Here is a 13,364-nt window from a genome sequence, read left to right on the forward strand (position 1 = left end):
TGATGAGACGGCACAGGTGCTCATCCAGGCTCTGGTCATCTCCTGGCTGGACTACGGCAACTTCGTCCTTGCCGGCGCCCCGGCGTCGGCCATCAGACCTCTGGAGCTTGCTCAGAAAGCTGCAGCTCATCTGGTGTTCAACCGCCCTAAGTTCTCCCACACAACTCCCCTTCTCATGTCCCTACACTGGCTCCCAGCAGCTGCTCGCATCCAGTTTAAGACTCCGGTGCTAGCCTACAGGGCAGTGAAAGGAACAGCTCCTTCCTATCTCCAAGCCCTACACCCCCGCCCGACCACTTCGCTCTGCTGCCTCGGGGCGCCTGGTTGCCCCGTTGCTCAGAGGCCCCTGCTGCTGATCGACCCGGTCACGGCTCTTTTCTGTCCTGACCCCATAGTGGTGGAATGAACTCCCCACTGATGTCAGGACAGCGGAGTCGCTGCCCATCTTTCGGCGCAGTTTGAAAACTCGCCTCTTTAAGAACTACTACCCTGTTACTTGCTTTTAGCACTTATTGTATTCACTCATTAAAAAAAAAATCTCTCTTGTACTTTTACTTTAGCACTGGTTTTGCTCTTAGATGCTTGTTTAGAGAGAAGACGCACTTATGACCTCTGATGACTTGTAGTTCTCCTGATTTCCTATGTTAAATGCACTTATTGTAAGTCGCTTTGGATAAAAGCGTGGGCTGAATGACTGTAATGTAATGTAAGATTGACAGGCCTCTCAGCAGAGTGTACCCTGATTCTGAAGACTAAGAGAAGTTTTTTAAATAGTTGGAATTTAATGATTTGATTTTGCTGTAATAAATATGAGGAAAACCTTCACTGGGTAGCAACTGTAGCATGTGCATGTTGCTCTGGGTCAAAATTACCTCCATCATGGTAACCTCATTATCCCTCAGATGACTCACTATGTCTGCTGATGGGTATCTCCCAGACCAGTAATCACATTTTGGACCATGAGCCGAGAAACAATTAGATTAGCTCTTCAGAGTTCCTTGCTAACAGATAGGTTGTCTCAAATGAAGGAATGGTAGCACTTAGTCTGCCTTGCAAAACTTGAACCCACCAGCTGTGTGTTCTCTGCATTTTTATTTCCCTTCCCCTTATACATTTTAGGTGAAAGCAGCATGATCTCGTCTCACAGTGTAGTAGTAGTGAAGTGTGATTGTTCAGCATTGCCAATAGCATTTACAGCTAACACTGTTTCCTTGTTTTATTTCTTAACAGTCATTCTTTGCAAAAATGATCACACAATTTTATATTAAGGCATGTGGCTGTCTGTGGTGCTGCTCTGTCTAATGACACGAGTCCACTCACGTTGGCATTTGCATAATTCTCCTTTAGGAGTCCAAATGGATTCACACGTCCCCGCAGTCTTGTAAGAAACCATTTTGTGGGAAATGTCAGTGTTATTTGATTACTGCTCTTGGGTGTAGCTCTCCCCATAGATCCCAGCAAACATTGGACGTCTGAGGGACGTGCAGATCAGGTCTATATTGGGTCAGTCCGTCAAAGACCATTTCTAGACGTCTGTGCGACGTGCAATATTTTGACGTCTAAATATGACCCCTCTTAGGCGTCAATATGCAGTTCAATATCTGAACGTCTGGCTAAGTCATTTTTTTGGACGTCTGTGGACGTCTAAAACAGGTGCAAGAAATTAATATGATTAGGGAAGGATATTTTTTTTATTATTTATGATTGGAGAAATGATTAACAACATTCTTGTTGTTAAAAACATGATTAATTCATATACAATTATTATCATTAAAAAAACTTCTCAACGGTCAGCCTCTGAGTTCAAACAGTGAACGCTATCCTGGTTGGCTGAGGCAACACGACATCTTCAGACTCGATAGTGAACGTCATTCTGATTGGCTGAAGGACGTGCTCTGTCTAATCGTCGCCCCCAAGGTCGCCCGTTCCGACCCCGCCATTCAGAACTAGCTAGCTGTCAATGTCAACTGTCGTGCGCGCGTTGTGAAAATCTACAAAGTTGAGGGTAAGTCCAACTAATTTAATTTTGTGTTTCTAAATGTGTTTGTTACTTAGCTTTGTCTCAACCATATCATGAGGTCGATCTAGTTAGTTAACGTTCGCTAGCTAGCATTTGCGTCTGAATCAGCCAACTGCATGTAGCTAATAAACGTAACGTTAGCTAGCTAACAGCTAGCTAGCTAACGTTTCAAAAAACTAGAATCTAGGAAAGGGTGGCCATTGGTTCGGGACAGTCCCGGTTTTAAGCTCCGAGTCCCGACTCGAGAGATATCTGTAAAAAACAGAATTGTCCCGGTTTTTGTGATGCACCAACGAACGGTCCCGGTTTTTAACACGCGCTGGGTTTTTGCTCGTCCGGGGATCAAACCCGGGCCATTAGTGTGTAGTGCGCTCAATTGTAACTTCACGCATGCTCGTGCACGAGACTACGCGGAGCTAGGACTATGTAAGGCCCCTTAATGTGCAGCCCATTTACCATTGTTTTGATGTGATCTATCTGAAAAATGTGTGCGCGTACAAGGATGTCACATGCGCGTGCAAGGATAAGACGTGCACTAAGTGTCCCGGTTTTAGGATTCGAATATCTGGTCACCTTAATCTAAGAACATTATTTGTCGCTTTCAGGCTTTCCACATGCAAGTGCAGCATCTCAAAGCAGAGAAACTTCAACACCCAGTGAGTATTTGTCACACTTTATTCAAAAAAATCACCCTTTTGCTTACTAATCAGCCAAGTTAAATCTCAAAACATTTGTCTCTTCAGGAGCTCGACAAGAAAACCGCAGAAAGGATGGAGGTCCTCCAAGGCATGGCTATCGCTTCAGGTACAGTGTAATATGGTTAGGGCACAGCATAAGTAGCGACTGACTTCTACTGGTTGGTCTCAGGCCTACATACCAAATCACATTTGTGATTACGGCCTTCAGGATGGCTTAGGCCAGGCTAGTCTGTGTACCAAACGTGTCATGGGACGGTTGGACGGGGTAAAGACACGTCTGGCCCAGTTCCCGCTTTCAACTAGTCTTCCACAAAGATGGCGAGTCTTCGGAAATCGGAGGCAGGGATCTGATAGGTTCTGAGTTTTTGAATCGGCCAATGGCTAGTTAGCTTCGTGCCACTGCCCGCCTACGGAACTGCTTTGACCTATTTGCATGGAATACAGCCATAACGTCATCTGTATATCCGCTGTCTAGAGGCTCATACACAAAAATTCCATGCTCTCCATACACTGTAATGGTGAGCGTGGTACCGAGGCTAGGGCTTATCGCTGCCCTAGCGATTAACGACAGGCCTAGGGCACTTGTCAGCAGGGCAGGGCAACTATGTTTGTATCAGAGGAGGCGTGATTGTCAACATCGAAGACCAGTAGGGGTTAGTCTTTTTCAGTGTGACATGGTATTGTAGTATTATGTCCAATAATTAAATGGTCACTTATGTTCTAGGTCCGGTGACAGAGCCAGCATCAGTTCTGGACACAGTGTCGGCTCTAGACCCAGTGTCGGATACCGGCACCGGTCCAGGTCCACCCACGAATCTAGGTACAGCAAAAGGTCCAGCAGTGGCTCGAGACATGATCACAGGTCCCGCCGCAGTCATGGGTCGAGGGAGACAAGGTCCAGACTTGACAGGCAAAGGTCCAGCAGTGGCTCGAGATATGATCACAGATCCCGCCGCAGCCATGGGTCAAGGGAGATTAGGTCCAGACTTGACCGATCCAGGGACAGGCATGGTGAGTGCCTAAGTAATCAGTCTTTATAATTCGCCAACAATTAGTATCGGTGCATCCCTATTTGTTACAATATACCAGATTTATTATTTCTCGTGTAATGTATGGTCCTCTGTGTCTTTGGAAGTTTTAATGCAATCTAAAACACTTTTTTTTCTTACTACAGGTGTTGAGACAGTGACTGAGAAGCCAGCAGGGACATTCCCATTGCCACTAGCAGGTAAGTGCTGAGCTATTTCAATGACTTAGTAAGTAGCCTTGAACCAATGGTTCTCAAGCCGTTAGGCTCATAGGGCAGGAGCATATCTCCTGTTTCCGTAGCATGAGGCAGCTTGATGTACAAGTACGCCCCCTGGACATGACGCTAGTATGTCGTAAGGACTTACCCCCAAACCAACCCTTGATGCTGAGTGTCAGGCAGGGAGGCTATGGGTACTATTTTTAAGTAGTATTTGGTATGACTCGGCCGGGAATTAAACTCACAGCCTCCCTGGACTCGGGGCAGACACTCTAACCACTAGGCCACTGAGCCGGTATTTCAATTGTTTAAGCAATAAGACCGTGCTTCACGGGATTATACCTCTAGGAAGTACGGCAAACCCATCCTTGTTTTCAACAAAAGCTTTGAGAGTGTTACTTTTCTTTCTTTCAGTGTACCAGAAGAAAGTGCTAAACATGTTGATAGACATTCGCAATGAGGTGAGACTCATAGGAAGAGCTGAACCGGTCGCTTCAGCCAGTCGTGTGGAGAGGATGGAGGACATGGAAGCCTTCAAGAGAGAGGAACAACGCCTGTCTGATGCCAAAGCTTTCAATACCCTGGTAAGTTTTACAAAAGTCTGGAATTAATGAACAGCATAACACAGTATAAGGTGCACTTGCACACTATTTTTTAGGTCAAAGTTTTCATGGACTTATTCCAACAGGTGCTGCAACTTTCCCGTATTGGCGGGAAAGACACAAAAGACTGTGTTCACAAAGTTCTTGACAGGTATGTTTTAACATGCAATAACCTTTAACTTAAGCATCACAAGGGTAAATTCATAAAGTCCTAATGATTGTCACACACACCGGAGTAGTCACTTTTGTGGACCTTTGTCAGATCTTGGAAGCTGAGCAGGGTAGGGCCTGGTTAGTACATGGATGGGAGACAGTCAAGGTAATTAAATGACAGGTAAAGTTTTACTAGGCGTGTCCTTCGCCTATGGAAGTGCTCATGCGCATTAAAGACTTCCTCTAGCCTGGCACAGCCATCCCTACTACGTTGGTATCATTTAGAATGAGATATTGATGATGTAGTAGGGATGGCTGTCTATCCCTATCCATCCCTACTTCATCATTAATATCTCGTTCTAAATAACGTAGTAGGGATGGCTGTGCCAGGCTAGAGGAAGTCTTTAATGCGCATGAACACTTCCATGGGCAAAGGCCACGCCCAGTATGACGTTACCTGTCAAAATACCTTGCTTGCAGTGAGGCCCAAGGTAATTAAATGACAGGTAGAGCCATACTGGGCGTGGCCTCTGCCTATGGAAGTGTTCATGTGCATTAAAGACTTCCTCTAGCCTGGCACAGCCATCCCTACGACGTTATCATTTAGAATGAGATATTGATGCTATAGTAGGGATGGGCATGGATAGACAGCCATCCCTACTACATCATCAATATCTCATTCTAAATGATAACAATGTAGTAGGGATGGCTGTGCCAGGGTAGAGGAAGTCTTTAATGCGCATGAACACTTCCATGGGCAGAGGCCACACCCAGTATGGCTCTACCTGTCAAAATGCCTTCGTGAGGCCAAAGGATAAGGGACCTCCCCCTGAAAGAAAAGGACACTTTAAATCATTCAGCCTTTTGGAGTTTGTATAGATGCACAACTATGTCTACCTATTTTTGTAAGTCGCTTTCTACAAAGGCGTCCTCTTAAACGATAACTAACTAACGATTACACCAGTAGTGGATGTACAGGAAATGTATTTTTTGCATAAATATGGAGACTTGTTGTTTAAATGCATGTTGTCTTTTTCTATGCAAATGCAGTCATGAAATTTGACCCTAAGGCCACAGAGGGCATCATTAAGCAGCGTGTCGCAGACCATCTCAAGCACGCTCCAGCGAGATGGGGAGGTGGTGGACACACACCAGGCACTCAGTAGGGTAGCCGTGTAGCCATGGGTGGGCAGGGGTAGGTGGCCGCCACCAAAGGGAAAGCCCCGCCCACACAGAGGCTTTATTTTTGTATTTTAGAGATGGTGTGCCAAGTTCTGGGCAGAAGGACCAGTTGGTCCAGTTTTTTTTTTTCAGTATTACCTTACTGATTGGAAGGTGCAAAATGTGCAGTTGAGGAACTACTTGTCTTGGCAGAGCCACTGAATAACAAAACATGATTGTCCTAGCCTATATTGGTGAAATTAACATGTAGACTTGTATAAAAGCAATAGAACACTTGAGGTTGTGCAATATCGTGTGATATCAGCACTGCTGTGATTGTCTGTGGTACTGCCTACCACCAAATCACAGCAGTGTCGATATCACACGATATTGCACTCCTGCTCGTGTTCTATTGCTTTATTATTCCACCTATGGATTACCATATGCATACTGTTTTACTCACTCTGGAGAAATAAATGTCTCAACTGCAAAGCCCTGAATAGTTTCTGTGTGGGTATGGTGTGTGTGTGTGTGCACATGCGGTGTGCGTGCACTACAGAATGAAAGCAAATCAGCCCACTACGATTATTGGGTTGATCTGTCTTAAACTGTATATGTATGATGGGTTAATTAATGCAATTTGTACTTAAAATAGGAACAATGTTACATTATCTTGAAATCTACCTTAGGAATAGTATTAACCTGTGTAGTCCTGCAATTAAAAGGACCAGGTTGGCGTAAAGACAAGTCTTTCTAAAAATTCTTCAATTTTCTGAGCTTGGCAAAACAAAAAGTCTCTAGCCCCTTCCTATGATTTATGATTTAAAAACGACGATTAAGCAAAATTTTGAAAAATTCAGAGAAAATCACAGGAATGAGTAAGACTTTTTCAAAGAGACTTTTGCTCAGGAGATTATGCACAAAAACTAGTTGCCATTCATTTTTCCAAAACAGGAAGTATAATTTTTTCAATGTACTTCCTGTTTTGGAAAAATTAATGGCAACTAGTTTTTGTGCATAAATTCCCGAGCAAAAAGGTATTGGAGTAAGTCTATCTGATTCCTGTGATTTATGAATTTTTAAAGATTTTGCTTAATTGTCATTTTTAAATCATAACAAATCTTAGGAAGGGGCTGGAGACTTACTTTTTGTTTTGCCAAGCTCAGAAAATTGAGGAATTTTTAGAAATAACTTGTTTTTACGGCAACCTGGTCCTTTAATTGACAGAAAACGGGCCAGTGTCTGAAAATGGGGGCGTATGCACTGATTAAGCAGTATTAAAAAGTGGTCTAAAATACGTTTAAATTTGACGTTGAAAAGACGTCCAAAATGACCACATTTGGACTAGAATCAGCCCTTATATAGAGGTCCTGTGGATGTCAGAATTGGACGTCCAGAAGACGTCAGAAAAACTCAGTCTGCACCCACCACAGACCAAAATTGGACGTTCAAAAATTACCTTTAAAAGACGTCGATTAGACGTCTAAATGTTTGCTGGGATTGCATGTCTTTTCCTGCACTGAAGATGAAGCAAACTAATCAGAATATTGTCAGAGACATGGTGATTTGACCAATATGTTATGCAGTTTTCTTAGTAAGATACGATGGTCTTCATACTGCCTTACTTATTATGCCGCTATAATTCAAAGAACAAAGACGTTTTGAACATAATTTCAGACAAACTTTATATTTTAAATAAATGTTACTTCACAGACACTAGAATTCAAACCAATAAAGGATATTTATTAATGGTTTGAACGTCATTGCTACATTGGTTGACTGGCATATCTTGTGTGGGTTTGCAGAATAGGCTTCTCAGCAGAGTGTACTCGGTCTTGTTCTATGACACAATTTTTCGTAGTCAGTTGAGCGAGAAGTAGAATTTATTCATTAGGGTACAATTCAGGCCCTTACACTGGCAAGATTTGACATGTTATATACACATCGACTCCGCTCCACAGGCCAGTGTCAGCTCTGCAGGATCCCTCAGTGTCTATGGCTCTATTTCTGTTTCTCTATTTTTCATCACAGGGCCTCTGCAAGACACCTGAGCAAACAGTCTTGAGTTGTTGCCCTTGCCCGAATCTCTTGTTAGAGGAATATACGGTACATATGTGGCCTGGCCTGGCAGCGTCACAGCGGAACACCCTCTGAAAGGTCTGAATGGTTTGAGCCATAGCTGATGATTGTGAACTCTGTTGAAATGGGCTTTTTTGGATCCTTACTAACCTGTGGAATTTCGTGCAAAAACAACAAATATCAGGATATATCAGAGGATGTGAGTGAACATGATGTCTACACAAATATTCTCTCAACATATCCACACATGAGTTTTCTTTTGCATAAATTATTAAGACTATTACAAGACAAGATTCATATGAATGCAATTAAGTAGCATGCATGGCTGCTTAATGTGGAGCATCCTGAAGCATGATTTGACATTTTGCAGCAAAAGGCTTCGTGCATTTATTAACAGTTTGTGGCCTTGGAACTATGGAACAACCATCTGACATTTTGCCAAACATTGTAGTTCTACAAACAGGCACTTAGAGAGGTTTGTTTACAAAAGTTCAAGTAGGCAAAATGTATTTTGGAAAAGTTGCTATGGGATTTGAAAACGTCAACACTTGGCACCTAAAAACTACTCCAACTATAGATGGAACCAGATAACATATAAATATAGTCGTATAGTAGTTCCTACTCACATTGTCAAACTTTCTCTCACTGTAGACTGCATTCGTGTCAATAAAAGTCAACATGATCCAGTCACAAATAATTGAACACTGTGGGTGACAAAATTAGTGGTGAGCGAGCAGAGAAGTGGAAAATGGAAAAAACACTGCATCACAGTGGCAAGATGATGGAATTCGACATCTTCCACTTTATCTAAAAGAGGTGTGCCATATTCTTTCAGACCATTTTGTGTTCTGAGTGTTTCTACAGTAAGTATCAAACTGGGCTGCTGCCTATGGCTCGTTGATAGGATGGGGGCCAGGGATGGGGATTGGTATAATGTGTGGACAGGGGTTGTTGTAGTCTTTTGTCTATCTTTTTGATAATCTGTCAGACAGTCCAATAAAAATAAGCAGTGATCACAAATAGGGAAAGGATCTGGGGCAAAGTTAGACGTTATGAGACAGTGAAGGAAAAAAACTGACCAAATACTCACAATTCCAACCGATGTCATAGCTGTCACTGCATTGATGATGGTTGGGATGGGACTGAACTTACCCGCCTGTAAAAAAGTTAAAAGAATCACATGCATTTAAATATGTAGATACTACTAAACAACCTAACACTTGGGTACAATGGTTTTATCCACCTACATGTCCATAAACAATGACATCCAGACGAATACCATAGGCCTTGATAAGCGTCCGAGACTCTACTCCATTCTTGCTGTAATACTTAGCGAACCTATCCATCATACAGCAGATATGAAGGAGGGAAAAAAAAGGCAGAAAATAAGGTGAAACAGTTGTATTACAAGTCAACGTGAATACTGTGCAGACAGAACACTCCTGTGTTTGATGTTAGTTTACCTGTAGTAGTAACCAGAGCTGGGCAGATCCTTTCGCAGATCAAGGCGTCGGAAGGAATACGTGGGCCTACAGTATGAGGGGTCCAGGTCGAGGTTGCACTGCCAGTTGATGAAAACACCAATCACTCCTCCCTGACAAAAGATGACAAGTGGATCCTAAACAATGCTTCTACGAGTCGGTTTGTTACTTTCAGACGTGCACATGGGCATTCCAGTAGGTATTGCACACTCACAGTCCTGCAGAGCTCGCTGAACTTCTCCCGTGCTCGCTCCGCGATGTAGCCCAGACGAAACTTGGGACAGTATGGCTCTTTCTCCTTGTCATAATGACACTTGTTGAGATATTTCTGCATGTTGCGTCTGTTTGACGAGTCTTTGATATTTCCTCTGTCAGACAACAGGCATGTTGAATAACTGCACCTCACAAGCCAATAGCAAAATCTCCTGTTGTATGTTTATGTTTATGTTTTGTTATGGGGTGTCTTTCCATAATGGGTGCTTAGGTTGGTGGGAGAGTCACAATATATTATACCTTAGCACTTTAAATTTGGGGAAGTGGATTGAATTCCTAATAAATACTGTGAAATTGATGGCCTCCTCCAATGCTGGTTCCCTGTTAAAGACAGCAAGTAATTATGCATTACAGCCAAATCTACTACAGCACATGATGACAATAGTTTCACTGTTTTATCCAGGCAAAGCAACTTGCTGCAAAGCACTGATGAGTCTGCCATACCGTACAGCGGCAAACTCCTCAATGGGACACCAAGTCTGGATCTCACAGGTGTTAAAGGTTTGGTTGTAGTATGGCACACATCGCCCCGTCCTCCTGCCTACAGAGTGTGTTGGTTTACATGCAGATGTTCAGTGAGATAAACACAGACAGACCTAACAAACTGGGAGAAATCTTGACTAGGGAGTAGAACAGGTACCGTGGCCAGCAAAATCAACCTCTCCGGCGATACAGTCAGAATCCGTTGTACAGTTGGCCTTGGCAACAGAGAAATGCTGCAACAAAGCAGTTGTTCAATCATGGAAATGTTATTTTCTGGGAGTGCTCATCACCTATGTAACTGATGCTGCTCTATAACATTGTCTTTTCCTTTTTATCAGCTTTGACACTGTGTTTTCTGAAAGGCGCTACATATGTCTTGAGATGATAGTGTCAAATCCTACCAAGCTCATGTTTGTTTCCTGTTTTTTTTTTTTTTTTTAGCAACACCAACTTAAGTATGACTGGGAACTCTTGCTGACCTCTCACCTCAGCGCAGGCTCCTTGCTTCTGATCATAAGTGACTTCACGTCTCAGTATTGTGCTGATCACATCACCACCCTGCAACGAAAATGTCGAAACAGGAAGTTTTGAAGAAGGTGCTAAAGAGTGCTAATGGGCGTTTCGACTTTCCAGATTACTCTGCAGCGTTTGCTGTGGGCCATCTGTGAATGCAATGGGATGGCCTCACCTCTGGAGGTCGAGCATACTCCACGGTGTCCAAGATATGGTTGCCCTGAATCGCCACGCCTTTCAGTCTGGTGTAAACAGAGCTCTCTGGACGGGTTTCACTCTCTTGATATGCTTTCTCACTTATGAAGACGTACCTGCAGGGTGATATATCATATTATTGATGTCACATTTTGTTTCGTGTTTTCTCAATGGGGAAAGCCCCCCCCCCCAAAAAAGATCCAATACTTCTCTCCTGTTTGAAAATTAAGCTAGAGAAGACTGAAGAATCAAATTCAGAGTTGGAATAGTATAATCACTTCAATAATCAACAACAACAGAAGACTCCTCAATTAATTCTTGCAAAGCCTCCCCAAAATAATCCTTCCAAAATGTCCTTCTTTAAAAAAAAAAACGTTTCTCTAATACTAAATTCAAACTAAGTCCTCCCATCATTCCTACTTGATAATCAGAATCAACTTTATTGGCCTATTGTGCCTATGCACACGAGGAATTTGATTTCAGTACACAGCAGCTTCTAACACATGCAGACATCACTCACAATACAGCAGTTGAATGTATATTTACAATTGTACATTTGTGTTGCAAAGCTACAATTGTAATCTTAAGCATACTTATAGTAAATGCAGCTGACATGACTTGCATTCTTGGTTATGACATAATTGGTATTTATCACTAGGCAATCTTATCCAGAAAGGACCAGTGTGGGTGCAGGCTTTTGTTCCAACCAAGCAATTACACATCTGATTGTAGTCATCGAGGTTCCTAGAAAGACTCTCAACTGGTTGATTAGCAGAATCAGGTATGTAACCCACCCTTTCTGGATAAGATTGCCCACCTGCTAATTCTGATTCTCTTGTAATGTGCTTTGGATTAAAGCATCTGTCAAATGAATAACTATAATGAAAATTGTCAGTGATGGGCAGTGAGGCTAACCATCATGCATTACATTAGTGATTCTAATACCCTGCTGTAATGACGTTACGAGGGAAATATTTCCTCATCACAAAGCAGATATTTGTTTGGTTTGGGAATTTCAAGTCAGACTGCATTTTATCTGACCGTCTTAATCAAGATCCCTGGACGCAAAACAATATATTTGAATATTTTACAGATCTGCATTTTATAAGCAACATTCATAATTCTCTCTTTTACATAGCTTCTATGGCTTACATAGCTTCGATGCTGAAACAGAAAAAAAATTATAATGACAATTTAAATCACCATAACCCTTTGCATTTCTCAATACCTCGGTATTATCATTTCAAATGCATGCTTTTGGTCATTAGACATGCAACAAAAAAAACAAGCTCAATGCTTACCAGATGAAATAGGTGATCACAAGAAACTGTACTACCCTATATATGATTCCAAGAGTTCTGTTTTTAACTACCATCACCTTTGGGGTTTCATAGTCCCAGAAACTAAGAAAATAATCTTTTATAAACTCACGCAGTCCCATTGTGACCATAAAAAGTGCCTGTGCCGTGCGGTTGTCCTGTGTCTCGTGTAATTTGACTCGGTCTAATCGATCTCTTTCTCTCTCTCCCAACAGATCTCTCTTTCTTTCTTTTCTTTCTCAGTCATTGCCCAATGCTACTCCTCGAATCCAGCTCTGGCAGAAAGAGATGGGGTGGGGTTTAGATTATGGTGAGCGAACAATAAATTTTATATTTTGTCCTTTTTGACTTTAAATGTGCATTCTGGTCATTATACAGGTCTAAGACAAGTTTTGATGAGATCAAAATCAATATGGCTTTCCTTTTCAAATAAAATAACTGTCCAGGACTTGTTTTCAGCGTTTCAGCCCCATCTGGGGTTAGCAATGGTATCAAAACAAGGGGGAATTCTGTCTCCAGCTCCCTACAGTTTATATGCTGATTCTTTGTCCAAGAAGTTGAAGGCCTCTAACACTGGGTGCATGATTAGTAATACCTTGGTAAACCATATTATGTATGCAGATGACCTTGTCATTCTTAGTCCCTGTAGCGCTGGTCTCCAGCAGCTCCTTATTATATGTTCTCTGTATAGTGTGGAGCATGATATCAAATACAATGCTAGTAAGAGTGTTGACATGTTCTGCAGAACCAAAGAGGTCAATTATCTAAAATTTCGTGATTTTTAATTGTCTGATAATAATCTTGTGGTATGTAATAAGGTGAAATATCTTGGACATTATATTACTGAACAAATGACAGACGATGATGATATTTATAGGCAATGCCACATGATGTATGCACCAGCAAACACGCTCTCACGCAAGTTTGGTATGTGTTCAGTTAGTGTGAAGATGTCTCTGTTCAGAGCATATTGTACACCACTTTATACTGCACACCTGTGGTCAAACTACAAAAAAAGCAAGCTCACAGAGGCTTCAGGTAGTTTATAATGATGCAATGAGAATACTACTAAACAGACCTAGATGGTGTAGTGCAAGTGAAACGCTTGTGGCTGCAGGAGTCAATCAGGCTCTTCTAAGAA

The 13,364-nt window shown here is 42.3% G+C and overlaps 1 protein-coding gene across 1 annotated transcript; it reads right to left on the bottom strand.

Annotated features, from left to right (window-relative positions):
• Positions 1-7,651: 7,651 nt before the first annotated feature.
• Positions 7,652-12,345, bottom strand: p2rx2 (purinergic receptor P2X, ligand-gated ion channel, 2). The gene is made up of 12 exons (XM_056291244.1): positions 12,206-12,345; positions 10,885-11,020; positions 10,683-10,754; positions 10,354-10,429; positions 10,158-10,254; positions 9,954-10,034; positions 9,655-9,808; positions 9,423-9,553; positions 9,207-9,297; positions 9,050-9,115; positions 8,586-8,663; positions 7,652-8,109 (listed from the first exon to the last, which is right to left on the bottom strand). Exons 1-12 carry the CDS (start codon positions 12,343-12,345, stop codon positions 8,014-8,016), a joined length of 1,218 nt encoding a protein of 405 aa, XP_056147219.1. The 3' UTR covers positions 7,652-8,013.
• Between the last annotated feature and the right edge of the window lie 1,019 nt (positions 12,346-13,364).

This window comes from Lampris incognitus, chromosome 1, assembly GCF_029633865.1.
Source record: "Lampris incognitus isolate fLamInc1 chromosome 1, fLamInc1.hap2, whole genome shotgun sequence".
Taxonomy (NCBI): Eukaryota; Metazoa; Chordata; class Actinopteri; order Lampriformes; family Lampridae; genus Lampris; species Lampris incognitus.

Excerpts from the sequence above, each read along its gene's own strand:
- p2rx2 (XM_056291244.1), bottom strand. The coding sequence starts at position 12,345 with ATGGGACTGCGTGAGTTTATAAAAGATTATTTTCTTAGTTTCTGGGAC. Across the intron at positions 9,116-9,206 it reads ATGTCATTGTTTATGGACAT|GCGGGTAAGTTCAGTCCCAT; the intron begins GTAGGTGGATAA and ends ACTTTTTTACAG. Across the intron at positions 8,110-8,585 it reads GTGAGAGAAAGTTTGACAAT|GTTAGTAAGGATCCAAAAAA; the intron begins GTGAGTAGGAAC and ends GAAATTCCACAG.